Below are 22,613 nucleotides of genomic sequence, written 5' to 3'. Positions count from 1 at the left end.
AGAAGCCTTTTGAATCTCTTGAGAAAAATGGGAAAATCTGAAGTCCTTCTGTAGATAATCATAATTTTCTTAAGGTTTCTTTTCCCTTCCTCTCCTTTATTTCTGGAATTCTCTACAGGTCCATCACTACCTAAATGTGTGTTTTTCATTATTTTAATTATTATATGTAGTAAATTAAATAATGGACAAATATAAGTAAAGTCGCTTGCCTGAGGTCAGCTAGGGTCTGACAGAGAAGGTGCTGTGCAGAGAGGAGTGAAAGCCCAGCTAGATCCCAGCTGACTTGTGCAGTACCACTTGATACTGCCTTGGCACTGCTCCCCTAAATGTCCTGGCTTTCAGGAATGCTTATTAGCTGGCATGTATTTTGGCATAAATACACACAGCCAATTTGCATCCAATGTTGCACTTGAACACCAAACCCTTTCCTAAGGAGGATACTGGAGAGCATCTCTTCAGCCCACAAGTAGCTTCTTCAGGAATCTGCGTTGGTCTGGGCATGAATATATAATAATCTCTTTTAGCAGGTTTCAGGATTTTTAGATCTGAAAATCCATTCCCATTACACATTTCAGGCATTGCTGTTAGCCCAACCAAGAGAGAAGCATTGAAATTTCTGACTTACCTTTAGCAAGAAGTCGAGAGAGCATCCAGTGCAGTCACCTATCCAATTTGCTTGCATTTCTTTTATACCATACCACTCGGGGAGATCGGACAAAGCATCAAACATAGCCTGATGCAGCAAAAGAAAGAATCAGGACATTCAGCTTTGTGAGCATACAAATTAAGACTATGGGTTTAATTATAACTAACAGCAAAATTATAAGGTTTTGGCAAAAACACAGGAAGAGGTTTTTATTCTGCTGCTGCCTCAGATTCACCTCTCCAAGACCAGAATTAACAGAGCACAAGCCAGAGGTATGCTGTCTCCAACAGAGACCCTGTTGTTACTAAGAGACCTTCCTTTTGAATGAACTAAACCTTAAACACAGAACAAAACCCTTAAATGAAAACAAACACAGAAAATATTCCCAATGGATGTAACTTGCGAAAAGTGTATCTTTTCTAATGTCCTAATGAGCTGAACAAGGCTACAGATACATATGAGATGTGCTTGCAGGTATGAAGCCTACATTTGGATTAGTTGTTCTAGACAATAGCCTGGAGATGGCAGTCAGACAAAAGACATTTACATGTCCTAAAATTTTCAGGCTCTGACTTAAAATGACAAAATACAGTTTCCAGCTGCCTATCATTTTTTTGTATTTCATGTTGATATTTTACCAAGCACAACAAGCTGTAAAATTGAGTGGGATCTTTAGGTGATACCATCCTGTAAAAAAGCCAACAATCTAAATCATAATAATAAGGATACATACTAAATTCAAAATATACATAATAATATAAAACTAACATAATTGTTATAAGCAACCAACAGCAAACTGGTGAAGGATCTGGAGAAAAAGTCCTATAAGGAGCAGCTGAAGGGACTTGGGTTGTTTAGCCTGGAGAAAAGGAGGCTCGGGGGGGCCTTACTGCTCTCTGCAACCACCTGAAGGGAGGTTGTAGCGAGGTAAGTGTTGGTCTCTTCTCCCAATTAGCAAGCAATAGGACAAGGGGAAACAGCCTCAAGTTGTGCCGGGGAGGTTTAGATTGGATATTAGGAAAAATTTCTTCACCAAAAGGGTTGTCAAGCATTGGAACAGGCTGCCCAGGGAGGTGCTTGAGTCACCATCCCTGGAGGTATTTGAAAGACCTGCAGATGTGGTGCTTAGGGACATGGTTTAGTGGTGGACTTGGCAGTGCTGGGTTAACAGTTGGACTCAATGATCTTAAGGGTCTTTTCCAAACCTAAATGATTCTATGATTCCATGATTCTGTATCATGCAGCAGAGAAGAAATTGTTGGCTCCTTCATTAGTCATAATGTCCAACAGCCAACCTGCAACTTCTATGTACATTTATATTCAGCAAGAGATATATCCATATATTTATGTGCTTTCTGATGTGTGGCTTGGAAGCATAACAGACTATCCCAAGTCAACTAATACCTGCCTAAATAATTTGAATAATATGTTTTTAATAAACAAAATCAATAAAAAAGTAAAGGAGATGTGCAAAGGGATGCATAACTCAAAGCTCATGTCATTTTTCACATTTTTGTTACAAATACTCCGTGACTGTCCAAAATCTTTACTTTGGCAGAAGTACAGCCAGAGGTATGAGTCACTTGGACAGATGGTGGATGTGCTGAACAATTACAGCTAAAATGTAAGAATAAGGCAACACACTGAATAATTTTTCCTTCAGCAAAGTCAAGTGTGCAAGCTCTTTATTATCTCATTGATTGCTAACAGCTTGCTAGGATGGACAGTAGCTACTATGTGCTGCTCAAATTAAACAGTGGGTTAGTTAGATAATTAGTGAATATACAAGTCATTATTTTTCAACTGTTGTGCTTTAACTACATTCTTAAATATTTTCAAACTGAGATGCATAAAAGACACTAATTACTTTTTGGTTACTGCTCTGTTGTATATCTATCATTCAAAATACAACAAAGGGCATGGCCTTCATAAATCATAGTATCACACCACCACTTGGGATTATTATTAAATTCATTTTCTGATGATTTATAAATAAAAGAATGGTAAGGTTTTGGAAGGTTTTCAATCATACTGTAACTTTTATCAGTTTTAGCTCACAATTGCAAGTATATTATATCACAGAGAATTCCAAACTCTCATCATTCTCATTAATTTTAGCGTTCCAGAGTCTACTGAGCTTTATCTGCCATGAATGATCCATGTATATATAAACCTACCGAAGAATAACGAATCACTGGAGATATAAACAGATATACAGAGATATATACATAATAATTGGATACATTCTTTGTAAGAATTTTATGTATTTTAAAAAGAATGAAATTGTGCCAATACCCACAGAACTGGCTGGACACATTAGCATATTTTAATAAATTCTACTGCTTGGATATCCATCCTAATCTACATTAAGTTTTGCTGGCAGAAGCAGCTAAATGTGAAATTGGTCTACTGAAACTGTACAGTCTGTAATTGCTTGACAGCAAAACTTTCTAGATGTTATTTCACTGCAAGATTAATTACATCAAGAGCCTTAATACCAGTGTGATAATGATTTTAACTGTTGCTAGTTGGCCTTATTAGAAGCTATAGGCCACAGTTTGAGTTAGCCCAGTTTTCTTGATAATCCAATTGCTTCATGCAGCTGAACAGGAGAAGCCAACTCAGCTTCACCTGAATGAAGATAACAAAACTTCTTCTGCATGGTGACATAGCCTAGCAGCTTGCAAACACACCCCCTTTGCATCTTAATAGGCACATGAACAGTAGTATAATATGATTTAAAAAAAACCAAACCAAAAAAACCTTAAAAAAATTTCAATATGGAAATATGATTCTCTGATCTTTGTACTCAACACTACTTCAGTTTCTTGAATTTCAGGAATTCAAGGCTACCAATAGCAAGCGGAGTAGAAAATGAACAAGATGTAAAACAAACATTTTACATAGTGTTGCAGAGGCATAAAATACACAGTATGTATACTGCTAGCATGTTAATTATTGTTTCTGGATGGTAAATTAACCTAGGATACTCACTAACAGGAAAGTGGCAAAACATTAATTCCTACATGCATAAATAAATTTGTACATTCCAAATTCATTCGTGCAAATTAGGTTTTTAAAAATTGCTTAAAGAAAATCCTTTCAAACTTTTTTCATTTTCAAATCCAATTGCACTATAACCTGCACAAACATAGATCTATAAATATATGTTAAAACTGTTATTAATTTTTTAAAATGATCACACACAGCATGTTTGGGTATACAAAACTTGAATTGAACCTGACCCACACTACATAGAAAATCCTGATTATTATAAGCCGGTGTTTTGAAAGTTAAATATTAACTCCCTGAATTTTGCTTCCATGTTCCTTTTAAAAATCACTGCCATGTTTGGTAAAATATCTTCTGAATCATTAAAGCAGTCCCATGATTTCTGCTCCAATTATTATTTTACAATTACTGATACGATTCCTTAAACAAAAATCCTAACCCTCAAAGGCATGTACATAACTCCTAGGCATCTGTTCCACAGGTTTGTTAACTAGGTAACACAGAAAAGGCAATCAAGAAGTTTCTCAGCAAACAGGCAAATTAAAAAAAGCAAATCCTTGGATTCTGCAAGGGACAAAGAACAGCAGCAGCATTATAATCCATTAAGCAGAGAGTGATGAGCTTATGAAATAAACTCTATTTTCAAGTTTCTGATGATGACTTAAGAGTGAGAAACTTGGAAACATTAGGTAGTAAAGTCTTTCTACTTTCATTTTTCATGGCTCCAGAAGAGACAAGAAAACTTCAAATGCAAATGTCTAATTACAGGAGAAATTACTCCCATCTTAATTAAACACAAGTCAAGGTAAAGCATAAATACATTTTGGCAGTCTTCCAGATCTAAAGATAGATGGACTCAGGAAAATGATAAAGAAATCAAAGCTATGTTCAGGAACGAGAATAACTTCAAGGCTCTTACACTTTTAGGAAAGTTTGACTCAAGTGCTGGAGAAGCTGAAAATTCAGGATAAACTAATGTTTCACAGAACCGCTTTACTCTTTCAGAACACCTACAAAATTCCGGCATTGCTAGAGGATGAAAGTCAACCAGCTCAGATGATCAGAGAGTCACAAAATCGAGATCAGTTTGCTGAAAATTCATCACAAACAACGTTGACCAAGTCTGAAACTAGCAGTAAAGCATTTGAAAGTGGAAAACTAGTCTCACACCCCGAGATGTTTAGTCTGTTGAAGATTCATAGAGAAACAGAACTTCAGTTTAATAATCTTCGGACAACAAAGGTCCATAAAATCAAAAAATGGAAGTGCTTTATAATTTCCCAAGAGTATCTTGACTCCAAAAGTCCCCCTGCTTGTAGTTCAAAGAGGGAGGATTCTGCTGAGCACCTGAAAAATTCAGTCTCTGATTTTGGGAACTAAAATTTTTAGCATGATCAATGACTGCCACTAATTTCATATTAGTAAGCATATTTCAACTCCTCCATGATAGTAAATGAAATAAAGTGAAAAATCTAAAAATAAGCTATTAAAGCCAAAAGTTTACTCTTTTTTTCAGTGAAGGCATTTTAATGAAGTTTGACAAATCTGCAATGTAACAAGAAGACTAAAACAGAAAGGACAGCAAAACGTTTCCTTTCAAAAGCATTCATTAGCAAAATAAAATTGTCTTCTAAGTTAAAATAAAATTGAAAGCTTTGCTTCTGAGGAAGAGCCAAAGAAATATTTAAGATCTCTTTGGATTAAAATTAAATTCTTCACTTTAATTGATCAAGCTCCCAAAAGAGTAACCAAATATAAACTAAAGATTAAATGAAATCATTTAATACAACTTAATATATTAACTAAAGTATAGGAAAATAAAGTTAGGCTGCCCACTGTTTTATTCTGCATTCTACTGCAGAGTTCCAGCTGTGATTATGCAGTAGAGCTTCTGCTCGTATTTAATCTTTTCTTGTTTTGTTGGGGTTTTCCTACCTTCAGTAGTTTCTGCCTGTACTATAGTAGGTCATTCCTGACTCTTCTTTCCCATGTGTGAAGCATACTGAAAACATACATTAAAAAGGAGCAGTAACACTGTGTATACTTCAAATTCTCTCTGGTAAATGTCTGAACTGTCAGCAGTTTTCCCCTTTCCTTGCCCTATAATTTATGGTCAACGAACACCTCTGTTTTGATTTTGTAGAACTGAGGCAAAGAAATGATTCCTCAAAAGCAAAAGTAAAGCCAGTGTTCTTCTGCAGTTTTGCCCTCCAAAGCTGTTCTCACTGTAGCAATAACCAAAAAGAAGATACTCCCTTTGCAATACAATTAAGCATATCTTTGGGATAAATATGTAATCGATTCCATAAATATAAAAGCTCTTTAAAACATTTGTTACCATTTTTAGTAGTACCAAGCATTCACTGTTTTGATCAATCTTATACCAACAGGAACTTAAATTTATATTGCTGTAGCGCTAAATGAGATGCTGCATTTTAACTAAGGGGAAAAGATCAGCCTGGTCTGGATGTTCACAAACAATCCTGTCTTGCCAAGCTAACAAAACAGGCGTCATTTTTTTATTAATGAAGTGCTAAGCAAGCTGTGGAGACAGTGCTCTTGGTCCCTGTCCAGGAATGAGCTCTCAGCCTGACTCAAGAGGAAGAGTTTAGAAGTGAGGTTTATCAGGCCCGTTCTGTTGGAAGAAGACAGCTACGAGCTAGACCCTAAGTGTAGGAAGTGAAAAAATCACACATAAAGCATGAAGAACTAAAGAGCCAGCATTTCAATTCTCCCTCAATGATGAGGCGTTACCTCACACTATGAAATCCAAAGTACCGTCAAGACTCTCAGCGTTCTAAAATGCAGCACTTCAGTTTCATTCTCTTTCATTATCGTTCTGCTTAATACCTCAGAAATAAAGTAGAAAATAAAAAATCAAGCAAAGCACAATTATGTTAAATAATTCCAAATCTATTCAAACCAGACAAAAGAGCTGTCAGATGCAGCACAAACCCAGAGAAGACCTGGAGATGAACTGGTAGATCGCTTGTTTTCCCTTCACAGAGTCAGCACCATGCTAAACATCTAAGTTCCTGCACTCCATGGAATGTGAGAAGGATTTGTCCCTAAATGCCTGTACACACACACACATCCCTGGCCCCAACTAAGAGAGAGTACTACTTATCTGTATGGCATCTGCAAATTAGAGTGGCAGAATTCTGTAGGCTCTGTCACATTTCCCAGTATTTAAATTAAACATACATACAATATCTTATTGCTGTGCAGAAAAGGGTGATGATTTAAAGCAAAACCTGAAGTTTCAAAAGTTGCTTCTATTTTATTTTGTTAAAAAAATAGATTATTCTCCAGTTATTTAATTGATTTTTGAAAAGTAAAATATGAAAAAGTATCAAGTAAAATTCATTTAGGAAGAATGGGGACTATGCAAAGATTAACCTTAAGGATTCTGATTTGAAGATTCAGTTGACTGCATAAAAAAGCGTAACAGCAATTTACAGATATACACAGAAAATACTAACATATACAGATAAATTTTTCCAATGAATCTGCCTACAGATTTAGCTGAGTAACCATAGCAACTAAATGTTTTAGCTTAAATATCTTAAATGCACAGATAACAATTTGAATAATAATGCCATCAGTTAAGGCATTAGACTTTTATCCAAGAAATCTGTCAAAAGAAAAATTACAATTAAAATGTTCTTTAAAAATCCATAAAAGCTGCTAGACCATTTTATATGTACTCCACAGTTTAAAAAATGGGTCACAATTACTTTATTACTTTACATAATCAAATGCTTTCTGCTAAGTGTTTAATGTACGGTCAGTATTTTTTCACTTTGAAAAAAAATTCATTGCCAACGGTAAATTGCCATGTGAGCCAACACTGCTTTGTTTACTTGCATTTTTATTTCAAGAAAGGACTACAAGCTGGTGCACTAACAATAAAGAAATCAAAACAAATCCACAGAAGATGATTCCTCTGGACACAAGAGAATTTAAAGAATAGCATCTGTAGGAATGAAACACTGACTCCTGTAACACATGAGATGCCGTCGCAGCCTGTTACTGATCACATAACTCCTTGCTGCTATTTGACTAGTAATTTAAGCATTGCAGATGAAGATTACCCTTACTGGTATTTATTTTCATTAAGGTTATGAGATACAGGAGAAAACATAAAATGATAAATGGATGAAAGAGACGAACACAGATGACTAGAAAGATCATCAATACGCAGTATAAATAGGCTGAATAGTTACTACAAAATAATTTGTGGGTGCTCCAAGTAGAAACTAAGTTGTATACATATATATTCAGCCACTATTGCTAGCTGGTAATTTGCATGAAGAATTAAGGGATAGCAGATTCGTTAAATGTACTTTAAATAGAACCTTGTCTATGAAACATGGTTATGAAACAAAGATTTACATTTTCCTCAAAGCCACACAGAAAAGGAGTTACTTACTAGAAAGAAAGCTTTTATTCAATACCTTCCCACTATATCATCTTAAAGAAAACTCCGGGATAACTTCTGGAAGTCATAGGGCACAGATCTGCAGAGAGCCTTGTTGCAGAAAAAGGACAAGGTGGAATTTTCTGGCATTTGGTCTTGAATTTCTGTAAACTTTTCAGAAGTAGTAACAGTCTCCATTGAAGGTGACCAAATCAATGGTGCAACCCATGGTGATGCAACCAAAAGGTGACCAGAATCAAATGGCTTTCCCCATGAGATACCAAAAGCAGACTAAAGCCTCACTGGAAAAAGATGAGTGGGAGAAGTAAAACACACTTAAAGAATACTAACCCTCTAAGTCTAGAAGTAGCCCAAGTGGGAAAAAAATACAAATCTTCCCCAAAAAATGCATGGATTAAATTATTATCAGATAGCTTCTTAGTGCCTCCCATTTTTTTAATTTCAAAATGAAAAGTAGTGAAACTTCAGTGGATAACAGAAATCTAGCCACAGAACTCACTGAATGCCTGATCCACTTAGTGCTCTACCTTTTCCCAAACTTAGTAAGAACACCTTGCACAAGGAAGGAATGTATCTGCTCTGTGTCCATGAACTTGTCCAAGCTATGAGACATAGGAAATAGAGGGCCAGGTGTACTCTTACATGAATTCTGGCAGTATGGCTCAAAGACCTAAAAGCTACTGACAGAAAACATAGATCTTTGGATCAGAATGGTTTTGACCATGCTAATGTGGCACCATCTTGCCTTAACCTTCTGGACACGTTCAAAAGAAGCAGAACTGGACATAGGACGTTCAACAGGCAATTGACTCAGATATGGAGAATGAAGACCTCAGGGCCAGAGAAGTTCTGGAAAGGTGAACCTCTATTTCTATTGGGTTTTTAATGCAAAAAATGTTGACCAAAAAAAAGCTGATTTAAAATCCCCAGTTCCATTAAAGATAATTTTTATAATGTCCTCTCAGATTTCCCATTTACAGGAGTCTGGCATATGGAGTACCATACACAACCTTCACCAACTAAGCCCAGCTTGAATAAAAATGCTCTCTTCTATTGTAGCGTCTTGAGCCTTCAGGTGTCTGAGAATGATTACAGAGATAGTACTATACACATATTCATGGTGAGCCCCAAACAACTGAAGAAAAAGAAAAGCAAGATCCATAAAGAACATAATTGTTGTACTTGTTTATCATTAGAAGCACAAATATCTGAAGTCTCTGAATGGCAAAGAGTTTCAAGAAAAGGAAGTTGTACTGGTAGTGGCTTGGGTCCTTGACGTAAGCTAGAAAAATATCTTTATGGAAGTGAGTGTCTTCAAGATCAAGAGATACGAAATTATTCCCTCTGCTAAAGTGAAGGAATTGTCACCACTGTTATCATCCTAAAATTATATTAGTGATTAAAAATCTTTAGCTTTTTAAAATTAAAGAGATGTGTCTATCCTCCACAGTTACTAGGACTAGCTCTGCAAAATCTGGACCCTCCACTCCAAGATATAAGCCTCTGTAAAAAAATAAAGGTAAATAAACATCTTCCTCTCAATAAAGCCTGGCCTCCTGGCCAGGGATTTTGTAAAGAAATGAGGAAGAAGGCTTGAAGAATAGGCGAGGAAGAGTGACTGCTGTAAGCATGGTGTTCAACACTATGCTATTTAGGATGACAGGGATTCAGATCATCTGTCAACAACCTGAACCCAAAGAAAAAGTATACAAAAGAAACAGATTTAGAAAGGGATTCATGTCTTACTACTCTTTGAAAAGTACTGGGATGACAACTGTAAGGAATGAAGAAATGTGTGCAAAGTTGAGTTTTGAGGATAATTAGTTAAGATATTCAGCAAGAGGAGCCAAAATACTTTGGCTTCTGTCAAGACCTTCCTGGTTACGTCAGTGTGGGCACAGAGTCTCTAAGAGACTGAAGTACTTGGACAATCTTCAGTCGTGGCTTGCAGCTCATAGGCCACTCAGAGCTGTATGGCCAAACCAGTCCTCTTCAGAAAGTAAAGATACAACCTGCTATGTTATCTAGCTTCTTGCAACTTGAAAGAAAAAGATAAATACCGAAAAGGGAATTTATTTATCTTAATCTTCCAAAGCATGAAATCCATCTCATATCAGATATTGGACTTAGAATAGCAGAGCCTGGTTATTCTTATTTGCTTATTCTTATTTGAAGGTTTTGGGGCGGGGCGGGGGAGGTAGTAGTTCTTTTCCCCTTCTACAACCAAATGTTTAAAGCCCTTGCCAAAAGAAGCAGAGTGAGACTGTTCAAAATGTGCCAGAACCACAGCAACAAAAATGGGAGTCAGTGCAGTGGAGGGTGGGTAAAAAGGAAAATCCAAACCACCTGCTGATACTTGGTAGCATCTGTCACTGTACAAGAAGTGACAGCACATGAAGGCAATGCTTGCCAAAGCACTTGAGGTGGGAGCAACATGGCATCATTCATCAACCTGGTTGTATCTGCTAGCATAGACCCTACAGAATATCAATCATGCACAGAACAAAATTTTGGGAAACCTTTACAGAGATCTGTGGAGTACTCAACTGTCCTCTGCAGTAATGCTTAAAGGTTTTGTTGAGTTCCTCCCCAAAATGAAATGCAGAAGCAGCGCTCATTCATGATGCCACTAAGATGTTCAAGAACAAGAGGCTGTTTGCACTTTTTCCGTTTGTGTAGTTAGGGGATATGGTAGTCTCCTGAGGTGACATCTTTGGGGGGAAGATGAGAGGGGTGTTGTAGAGGCACAAGTTCCTTCCTGTCATCAGCTAACCTGCTTATTGCAGAACGACACGTGGGAGACGTGATCATCCCAAGAGCTGATGCTTTTCCTGTAACAACATTACTTAGGTCAGAGGCTAAAGACAAAAGGTAAATCCTCCTCCCTAAAGCAGGGTGGATATTGAGCAAGAGGTAATAATCCTGTAAGCCAAAGGTATTTTCAAGGTTACCGAAGAGCTCCTCAGTCTTACATTTTGGTCTTTATGAGCAAAAATTTAAGGCTGATTCACCTCTCTTAGAGGGAGATAAGAAAGCAGTGATTTGGTGCAAGCATGGATACAGCCCAGAAATGCCAGTCGTTATTTCCTACAACCTTTGTAGAGACAACAGACAAAAGATGTATCAGTAAAGGTAGAAACTTCAGTGAAGCTCCAGCCTCAAACTGGGGGAAACAGTGAGTTGGGGCAGACCCTGAAACATCACAAAGGTGATTGTGAGATCTAGCGACTTGAGCACCAAGAAAAAGCTCTGAACATTGTGATCATTTTGTGATTGTGTAGACATGCTCCATTTTTCCTTCAGCTATAGCAAATGTTCCCTCTTTACTGCCAGAACTGGCAGAACAATCAGAAAACATGCATCTCAAGCACTCTCTTTGAGTATGAGGAATCAAAGCATCAGGCAGGATATCTAAAGTTTTTCTCTTTATTATGAACAGACCTAGAGTGAGACCTGGATTTCTTCTCCCTGGATGATGGTGGAACTTTGGTCCCTTGAAAGAATCTCTCTGAGGCTCAGGAAAAGGGTCAAAGATGAAAACTGTTACTATTTTCTTGGGAATAACTTTCTCAATATTTACTTGAAGTCTCAATACACAGAACACTTGGACGGAATAAGAACTTCACCCAGACACAACAGGAAGTCAATACTTTAATCTCAGAAAGCATAAAGCCAAAAGTTTTGCTGAAGAATTCCTAGGTGTGGAAGCTATATTGTCCCATCACAATCAAAATTTGAGCTCATAACACAAAAGGATATTTGAGTAACTTGAAAATATTTTTTTTTTTTTTTACATTACAGATAATGGAGCAGAGTATGAAGTAACCTAAAATAGAAGGTCCAGATGAATCTTCAAAAAAGAGCACTTAATCACAAAGAACTATAGTTCAGACATGTGGAAATGAATGCTAGGTGACAGGCTGTCCCCCACTGCTTATACCATGCCCATCAGTCCAACAGGCTGACTAGGTGAACAAATTTCTAGTTCAAAAGATTGCACAGCTGTACACTTAAAACACAGAAAAGCACTTGATGGTAAATATGGGGTGACAACGTGTGAATGCAGAATTCATTCATTCACTTCTAATTTATGCTTTTTGATTTCTCCAAAACTAATCTCACACCAATTACTTAGAATTCTTTAAAAATGCCAACAGAAAAACTTCAGGGATATTTTTTATATACACACATACACAGGGATAGATCACATATATTATTATATAATTATACATCACACAAACATGCATATATAAAAGACCACATTCAGCTTGATGAGTATTTCTGGATGAAAACTTGTCTCGTTTAAGTGCTACCACAATTTCAAAAAACTGTATTCTCATACCTTTGCATAAGCAGTTGTTTTGATAAACCACTGTGTGAGGTATTTCTGTTCCACTTTTGCTCCTGAACGCCATGAGCAACCATTGTCATCCACCTGCTCATTAGCTAGAACAGTCTGATCCACTGGATCCCAATTAACCAAGGCCTAAAAACAGTTGCAGGAAGAAAAAATATTTTCAGCAGCTATGTCAAAACCAGAATCTTAAACACCAAAAGAATTATCCAGAAACGTTTCTTGGATCCCTGAGTTTTCCACATTTTTATAACATTCATTTAGGTTAGCAACAGGGGCTCAACTGAATATGTTTTGAATAGTCATCTTCTCAGAACTCAAAAAACCCAAGAATGTAGTTGGCAGCATTTGCCTTGATTGATCATGTTAGGAGGATAGGCTGACACTTGAATATTAAATAGGTAAGTGTTCCAATTGACTATACTGCAGAATACATAGTCTGATGCTTAAAAACTGTTCACCACTAATCCAAAAGTGTTGAGTCTGACTGTGGGGCATGAACCATCGAGGACCTCCAACTTGAGAGAACTGAACCACAAAGAAGTATTATAGTGGTCAACAGTATTTCATGTGAAAGATTTGATATTTTCTGCACATAACTTCTGTCAATGTGAATTACTTTTGGAATCATCTTTCCTTACCAAAACAAATACATTAAAGAAAATTAAAGTGAAATAAATGTTTGTGTTCAACTTTACAAACCTTGTTTTTTGAGAGCTAACTGAAATACCAGGCATAACATACTGATGGGGAAGAGCAAAAATCAAACTCACCCCCTGACAGCGTTAACAATTTTGCTATCGTTTATCATAAAGGATCTAAAATTACAAAAGAATCCTAACTGTCTTTCCAGAAGTGGTATTCAATGCTTGACATTAACTTGAAAAAATGAACAGGAAGAAAAATAAAAATACAAATAATGAAAGCGATTAAGAAGAGTAAACCATTATTCCAAGTGTTATTTAGTATTTGAGCTAAATCAAAGCTAAATCAGCCTGACTGAAAAAAAAGTAGCTTCAGCTCCATAGCATTCTAATACATTACACATGATTTGAAAATTTCAAATGCATTCTTTGGGTATGAGGAGAACTTTAGTATCCCAATCTAAAAACCAGTCACTGCCCTCATATTATTCACTTGACATTTTATCTATCACGGATCACCTTCTGAAATGCACTAGTTTCCAATCAACTGATATTGCTTAATTTTAAATATGTTGTGTGTTCTTAGAAATAGTAAATATCACAACCATTTTACAAATCTTACAGTGAGAACAGCACAAAGACAGATGCATGGATCTTCTTCCTTAGGAATATTGTTGCTGATTTTGTTATCAGTGTTGGTGTATGTGTGTGCGTGCACAAAATCTGATTACTTATATTGATTTATACAAAATTTATTATAATGAAATGAATGAAAGTCATTCTTTGATAAGAACAAACACCATCAAATGAAGCTTGAGTGAATTTGGTATGTCACTGGAATTTATACTTTTTACACTCTGCCTACATTTCATCTGTTACCTACCAACAACAACAGACTGATTTTTATAAAAGGCTTCTGAAAATTCATTGGGAAATTAAAAGCAATCAATATATTCCACTATTACAGATCTGTTTTCTAGACTTTCAGAAAACACAACTTCTTCAGTAATGACAGAACACACTATGAAGTCAGTTCTAAATTAATTTTAACTTTCAACATTCTGAAAAAAATCCCACAGCACTACAAAGTTAAAATAACATCTAATGAGACGTAAATCAGATAATATTAAGTAGTAATAAAATGCCAGTTGCATAAAGCAGTATTAGCATATGCTTGTATTAAACTGGCTATGACTCAAAGTTGAGAAAAAAACCCCTGTTGCTATTTACATGACATTGGATCAACTTTATGATGGAAATTTTAAAAGCTAACTGAAATTATTTATGCAATTATTTAGGATTATATGTTCTCATGAGTCATGACAGGAAGATTTATCTAAATAAATCATGCAAAACAAAATAAATATGCATTTAAGAAATCTGTAGCTGAAAGGTCTTGTACATGAATTTTTAAAGTTGCGTTTTGCTCCTTCCATCTCTCATAGCTTTTTGATGAATATCCAGAACCTGGATATTAAATTAAATCCTTCGTTCCTACTTGTACCTCACACAGGCAATTTCTTGACAATGACAGCCTCTGAAACTACGGCCCCAGGAAGCCACTAAATGTCATCTACAAAAAGAGAGCACAGTACAAAAGCATATAGAGTGCACCAGTTATTTAGATCTTACTATGCCAATGTAGACCATATGCTTTTAAGATAGGATTCATCTTGTCTAAATTCAGGTATCTGTAACATAAGTATCTATCTCCAGGTTTGGTGTCTATGGCTTGACTACAGACTGCAGATATCTAATCAAAATAATGGAATCTAGGCACCTATAAATCTCAAGCTCAGTAAGACACCCAGGCCAGGTCAATGACCTCTACAGTATATTGACTAGATCAGTGCTGCAGGAAGAAGAGAGGGGATTTTGCTAAGGTGAATAAAGATGCCCTCTAAGGATGCAGCAGCACCCAGACAAATACTGTTAATTCTCAATAACTGCAGCTCCCAGACAAACTGAGTCTGTGTCTCGCTACCAGGGTAATTTCTGGCCAGACACACATGCTGCTGGAACAGAACGTTAACTAGGCTAATGCTCTGCATGTATTATTCTTATTGCCACAGTGAGGATATGAATTATCTCCTTGTACCCAAAATGAAATTGTAATACAGGAGACATCAAGCTGTGCAAAAGCACTACCTAACATATATTGCAGATACACTGACAACATGGGATAAACGCATGCTTGAAGTATATATGACTGTTTGAAGAGACCCAGGGTTACGGGATACCTCTGCCATCTGCTCCCTGTCAAAAAGCAACCAGTTCATATGCACCAGAGATTATATCTCCTACAGGTTGACAGATGCTGATTTAAGTCCTTAAACGGATCCTTGACTTGTAAGAGGGAAGTAGATCCAACCACTGGTACCCAAACACCACCAGGATCCCACAGTTCTTGGAGCCTGTGTGCAAAATTTGTTTTGTGTATCATCATGGCTTCTAACAAAGCAGCAAGCCTTCTGCTTTCAGATTCACCTGGGATCAATTGTCAAGCAAACAAATTGACAGATAAAGTAAGTTTGTTATGGCAAAGCTAGAGTTTGATTTTTTTTATTACAAACACAAGAAATAATTACAGGAGAAAAAATGGGAAAAAAAACACAAATCCAGCATGTTAGGACACATCAAATACCGAATCTTTTTGCTGGCTGTCATTTAAAATCTCTGAATACACCTTGCATGAAAACAGAAGTTGCTCAGTAACACCCTGCCATTCCAAATGCTACCTTTCACCATCAACTCCTTTCTCTGGGTTCAAAGAATAGTTAGAGTACATCCCTAATTATATCCTATGGAGTTTCCTGGTTTCTGTAGAATACAAATGAAATGTCAAAGCATATTTAAGAAATCTTAGTTTCCATTCTAAGTGAGAAACATTCACTAAATTGCAGCTTTGTTTAGGTGCAGCTGTTCAGGTATTTTGGAACTGAGTTGCGTTGGGTATTCAGAGAGTTCTTTAGAAGCTCATTTAATATCTTTGTTTCGCCTCCTGCTTAAGAAGTTAACCGAACCCTTCCCTTCTCAGATAGCCTGATACATGTTACTTACAAAATATTCCAAGGTCAGTAATTTCTTAAGGTACTGTTAACTGATAAACAGCTGTGATAGTCTTATAGCACCTAATACTTCTGTAATATTGTACAGATCACAAATAGGGTCCAGGAACTGGACAGTTATGCACATAATCTCCAATTATCCTATCAGTTCTGACACAGCATCAGAGTAATGTTATACAGTTAAATAATCTCACTGCTGAAGAGACTCCTAATGATCACATTACCTTGTATGTTTTCATGAGAGGGAAATCAAGATCTAGAAAATGCTATATTAAAGCTCTGAAATAAACTAATAGCAGCTATATTCTGGTCCTGCGCATCAATGTAAATCACTGACAAACATTTCTAATGTGACTTGCTACAATACCCATTCATGTTAGTTAGTTACATATAAAATTTAGTTACATATAAAATTCCTTCTATTTTGCACTGATTTAAAACTAATAGAGCACAATCCACTTAATGAATGTGAAAGGACAATCCAGAAATGTGCCACTGGCGTCAGTGACTTGAATTAGTGCACCTGCCAAGTATCCAAGGTCAAAGTTTGTACGTACCTCTTTTTGATACACTATCCCAGCTTCAAAAAGCTTAAGAAAGAAATATTGTGTCCATTTGTAGTACTCTGGTAAGCAAGTGGTTATTTCCTGTAGAAATTAAATAAAAATTCCTGAAACTATACTTAGTATTTTATTACAGCATTTTAACTTAAACAATTAACTCAGGAGTGTGTAATATATGCCACAGAGAAAATATACATGTTTATGTATTTATGTACAAAACCTACTTGTGTAATGTTTATAATGAGTGATATTCACCTGTACATGAAACCAGAGAACATAGGCTTTGTGTGGGTTTGATGCACAAAGAAAAGTTCCCTATAAACATGGAATATAAATCCCCTGTAAGATCAATGCTGACAGATATAAGAATGGAAAATTAATAGAAAAATGACCACAGCTGCCTGGGCAGGGAAAAAGCAAAACTCAGAAAAAGTAGAACTCTATCAAAGAAGTTGTATTAGCCAGGTTGCCTATCCCGCTGTTGCTCAGCAATGAAAAGTGAGAGCAGAGCCTGTTGGCTGTTCAGAGGCAGCTGGGAGCTGGCTGCAGAGAAGCAAGCAGACCAGAGGAGCTCACAGCTGCAGCAGCAGATGCAGAAGGACATCCGAACCGCCCTGAGGAACCAAAGCTGTTGACAGATACAGCGTGAGGCAGACACGACAGAATATGGGGCAAGATCCTAAACTTCAGGATGAAAGGCTTGCGAAGGTTATCTCACAATCAAAGATCAAGTAAGCGACCCTATTAAAAGGCAAGCCAGCTGTAGTTAGGGGAATGCTCTAGGTTGAAGTATGGAAAAAATGAGTCATAAAAGTAGTCACAAACGAGGGGGACTGTTAAATGGGAAATAAAGACAGATAAAAATAAAAGACAACCTAAGAAGGAGTAATGGGGAGTTCAGAGAAGAACAGCAAATAACAATGTAATGAAGAGCTTTTTTAAAACTTACATTTTCTAAGTTTTTAGTGAACTCACATAATTAAAAAAACACCTACTTATCAATTGTTTACAATGTTACACATTTTAAATGTTTGTTCTTAAAAATACAAGCTGCCCTTCTAATAAACATCTTGATATGCAGAGGTGACTGAAGGATTACGTGATTACAGACTCCCAATTTTCTCTACACAAACACAGCGGTTTCATAGGTGCAATGGAAACACATATGCTTGCGCCCATGCATTTTAAAGTTTGGCCAAAGTAAAAACAACTCACTCACGCAGTATTTAAGCTCTAATTACATCATAAATATATAACAATAAACAGATCACGTTTCCCTCCTCAACAGTTTCCTGTTTAACTTGCACTTGTTTAAAGAAGAAACATTTCTACAAGTTTTCTGTTTGACCATGTTTGTACTTACTGAAGTGGAAGATGACTCTTACACCGAACTTCATCAACAAGAACATCTCTTTAACTTTAGAGTTACAGGGTTGACAGCAAGCCGCTGATAAAATTTATTCCATTTGCAAATAGTTATTGACCATGTGAAATGGCTCCAAATGTGAAATGTCTTTTACCCAGGCTTTCCTATCATCTAAGCTTCCCACTACACACAACTTCAGTAATATCATCTGCTACTCAAATGACATCTGAAAAACTCTAACATAAAAATTCTATTCTTTTTCTACAACTTTACATTCCAGTGCTGAAAAGCTGCTTTGAGCTTTATATTCCAGTGCTGAAACGTTACTTTGAACAATTAATATGACCTTTGAATAGATGTGCCTCAAAAGTGTGTATAAGAGGCTTTAAAGATCAGAAAGAGACATTTAATGGCAAGTTTTCAGCACAGCATGTGAAGACTTACTCATGAAAAACAGTTGCTTGATTAAATCCCTGTGCTCTGCACTGAAAAAACCCCTACTTGACAGAAGTCTGATTTCCATCTCCCCAACTAAACACTATCCATTTAATCATTCTTCTTTTTCTCTCCCCCGCTTCTCCACACAGTGACACCAGTTCTTCTGCCAGTGTGATGCCACTACGGGCAAAGGAGTTTCATCGCTGGAATATCAGGCACACAAAAGAAGAGAGACAATCCCTTTGGGTACAATATAAAATTACGTGAGCAACAGACAAACAGGTAAGACAACAGAAGTGAGCTGTCAAATAAAAATGGTAAAATGGACTGAGATATTTCTTTTTGGTCCTGAATGGCAGATGCGTGTTAACTGAAACAAAAAGAGATGACATTCTCAATCTAAACAAGCATGTTTAGATTGAGCTACAAGCCACACAAGCTTGAGCTGCAAGGTAACAAGCTAACTCCTGGGAATAGAATCCCATGTACATGCTCCCTCCAAGTTGTAAACTGAGACATTTTAGAAAGAAATGCAGCAAACTATCACTGAAAAAATTGGTTGCGTGGTCATTGAGCTGCAAAAAGATCACTCAAGCTCACCATTTAACCTCATAACCATGAAGGTTTGAAGTAACTTTTAAAGTTCACGAAGAAAAGCAAATGAAATCACTACCAAGTGAAATGAGCTGCTGACAACAAGCCAGAAACCTCCCGCCAATCTTGTTTTGGTTTTTTTCCTACTGTTTAGCACACAAAGACTTACGGTGAAAAATAATTTCCCATGTATTCCAGTTACTGATCTTGATTAAATAAATAAAGTGTGGTAAAAAGTTTCCATTAGGTTGCTCTCACGCTTAAATTAAGGTGGATGTTAACATTTCTATTTATACTTTATGAGCATGACAAAGATTTGCAATGCATTAACAGAATGAACTTAACTCAGAAATACAGAAAAAGGTTTATAAAAGGATTTGCAAAACAGCACGTGGACCCCTTCCACCCTGCCAAAAAAAGTAACTTTCTGCTTCTCATTTGTGAGCTGAGCACTAGCTAACACCCAGCACTATAAAGCAGTTCAGTGAATATATGTAACAGGATATTAGCATATTTTCTCCAGAGATAAAATATATACTAAAAATCAGAACTCTTTTACAAATGTGAAATATGCTGCTCAGCTGTCCACTGCATGTGCTCGTCAGTGCTCTGTGACTTTATTTAGTGATATTAGATAGAGATTTAGTGATAACCTATCACCCCAGCATTTCGGAAGGTAATATGAAATAGGACAGCATCTCCCTCTTTCCATTTCCCTTTTGTCAGTTTGCTAGTTACAAAGAGTATTTGATACTGTCACCAAAACACATCTTTCTCATTGGTTACTGTTACTGCTCCTTATTCCTACAGGAATTACACTAATTCATTAAAACAATTAAAACAACTTTTAAAAGTGGTCTGCTTTTAAAAACAGCAGGTATTGCCAAAGTATAGAGGAGAAAGACCCCTAACCTTACCAAAAACTACCTTGCTTATTCCCTTTATTGCAGCACAGCAATCTGTTCCTAACAAACAGCATGACGGAGGGGTTAGTATCTCATTTATTTTTGCAAATAAATTCTCAGTTACAGACTGAATAGCAGTACTACAATTTAGATTGGACAGCACTGTAACTTGGGAAGCAACTGGTTCGTGTTAAGGTTAAAGGGCTGTTCATCATTACAAAAATCTGATACCCTCCCCCCCGCCTCTGGCTACCAAAACCATGGGAAAACCAACACTAAAGAATCCTGGATAAACAAAAAACCCAAACAGACCAAATAGAACATTTTGCTCATTAATTAAAAAAAACCCCCTGATTATTAAACACCTTGTTTTATAACTCATTATTTGCTCTAAATCTGCTCCATTCTTAGAACTTTCTATTATATAGCTCTGACCTTAAAACTGAGGGGTTTTTGGGGGGTGTGTGTTGTTTGGTTTTTTTAGGAAGAAGGTTACACTTTCAAGCTATTTTCATAGCTAATTTCTTTTTAAATAAAAGTAACACAGGCTGCACAAAAGTGGTTTTTTTAATGTAAGATCCATCAGGCTTTCTGAATAACACATAACTAGACAGGACATAAGTAATTCCTACTTTATTATTGATTATTTTATTTTTAGCAGTCTTACACTATCCTGAAGACAGACATGTTGCATTTGATATTTATTAAAAAGGTGCTAAGGAGAAAAATTCTGAACAGATGTTTTTCAAACTGTTTGGGAAGATTAAAGAGTCTTTATTATTTGCCTATGTTGGTATTACGGGGCAGGTAGCACCTCATCCAGAAGTATAATTATTTGATTTTCAGAGGTTTAGAGCCAGACCAAGCTACATTTCTAAATTCATTTGAATATCTGTATTTCAAAGGCCCTTAGTTTCATGCTCCATTAGCTACAAATAAAAACATCATGCAATGCTTACCTTTTAGAGCATGAATATCTTTCCTGCAAAAAAAATAGCCCTGCATCAACGGTTTCTTTTTTTATTTAATTACAAGTAGGGTGACTGATTATCAGTGATATGTGGATAAAAATAAAATTTAATAGGTAATGCTCTAACTACTATTACAGTTTTATGCATGCTCAGGCAGTACACAAGAATGACAACTTCAAAGCTAAACAGAAAAATATCTGCACAAAGAAAATCTACCAAAGATTTAATTTTTTTAAATGTACAGAGCAGAAGGGGAACATTACTCTTAAGCAAAAGATCATGTCACTTGGAATGCACGAACTGAAAAGACTAAAAAATGTTGGCAGAATAAGCTACCTTCTAGAAGAAAGTTACAGATCGGGGTAACACAGTGGTGAACTGATGGCTTACTGGGAGCATGCATTCAGTCTGATGGTACTCCTGAGCAAAAGAAAAGAAAAAATGTTACACGTTCTCCATCCCTTATTGCTGACGATAGGAATCTTTGAAAATTATATTGCCTAATTCCTGTGAAGCTCATGTCTAAAAGAAGTGGCAGGCAGTTTGCTGCGCTGTCTGGGATGGTATTTTGGGGAAACCTGATCACCAGGAATGTCCAAATTACAGTGGGTTTTTTTTAATTATTATTCTCCAGGTGTTTTTAAAGTCTCTCAGAGACATTTCTTCCATGCTAAACTGCAGCTTTTTAATCCTGGATCTAACAAACATAAATGTTCAGAATAGAAATGATCTCTCTCATTATTTTCTAAAAATCTCTCCCCAAACCACCCCATTTTCAAAGTGATTTAAAAATACAACATTTATTACTTGAGGCAATTAAAGTACCTACATGTTTCAGGAAAAAAATATCAGATCACTATTAGTATTCAAAACGGCCCTAAAGCAAAGTACTTACAGAGCTATTTTATGCATTTAATTACATTTTTAGTTTGCTTACACTAATTTTCAAGTGTCTTTGTAACCTGGTTCTCTGAAATATTCGAATTAGCTTTTAATAATGCCTTATTTGTGGTGCCTTACTGGTTAAGTAATTTCACTGACTGCTACAATGTAAAAATACTTTTACATTTTGATTTGCAAGACAGAGAGAATGATGAAAAAACCTCAGATAAATATAAGGAAATTTCTAGTATCCCAGGTGCACTGGGTTTTGTTCATAATAATTTTACCAAGCAATAAAATTACAGCTAGCCTTCATCCTCCTGGTCAGGACTTTCTTGAATGTCAGATATGACTTTATATGAAGTCAGCTTCTTTAGTACAGCTAAATGCCCTAGGTATTCAAAATGTACTTTTTTATTATTTTCCCATGCTTTTTCCCCTTTAACATTTGTAAAATGGTAAAGTTTACTTAATTTTCCTTCACATCATCTAGGCATATACTCTAAGCCCGCCACAGAGGACATTAACATAAAAGGTTCGTACCTTAAAAAGGCAATTCTCTGCACACTAAAATAGGGACCTAAGGTAGGGGAATGGGTTTCCTCCAGCATATATTTGTCAAATACTGTGCTCTAGCACAATGAAGAAGCACATTTAAGCCACACCAATGAAATCAAATAAAAAACAAATTTCTGTTTTCTATACTAGTCTTGGTTAATTAGACTAACC

The 22,613-nt window shown here is 36.3% G+C and overlaps 1 protein-coding gene across 3 annotated transcripts in view; it reads right to left on the bottom strand.

Annotated features, from left to right (window-relative positions):
• Positions 1-22,613, bottom strand: part of LARS2 (leucyl-tRNA synthetase 2, mitochondrial) — an 88,580-nt gene that overhangs the window by 46,318 nt on the left and 19,649 nt on the right. For all 3 annotated transcript variants that reach the window (XM_055805307.1, XM_055805308.1, XM_055805309.1), the window contains 3 exons: positions 16,723-16,812; positions 12,442-12,585; positions 626-733 (listed from right to left, as the gene is read on the bottom strand). In XM_055805307.1, the coding sequence (XP_055661282.1) occupies positions 626-733; positions 12,442-12,585; positions 16,723-16,812 (342 nt within the window). The remainder of the gene's footprint in view (positions 1-625; positions 734-12,441; positions 12,586-16,722; positions 16,813-22,613) is intronic.

Source organism: Falco peregrinus, chromosome 5 (assembly GCF_023634155.1).
Source record: "Falco peregrinus isolate bFalPer1 chromosome 5, bFalPer1.pri, whole genome shotgun sequence".
Lineage (NCBI taxonomy): Eukaryota > Metazoa > Chordata > Aves > Falconiformes > Falconidae > Falco > Falco peregrinus.
The sequence above is the reverse complement of the archived record's forward strand: the minus strand, read 5'-3'. Positions and strand labels throughout refer to the sequence as shown.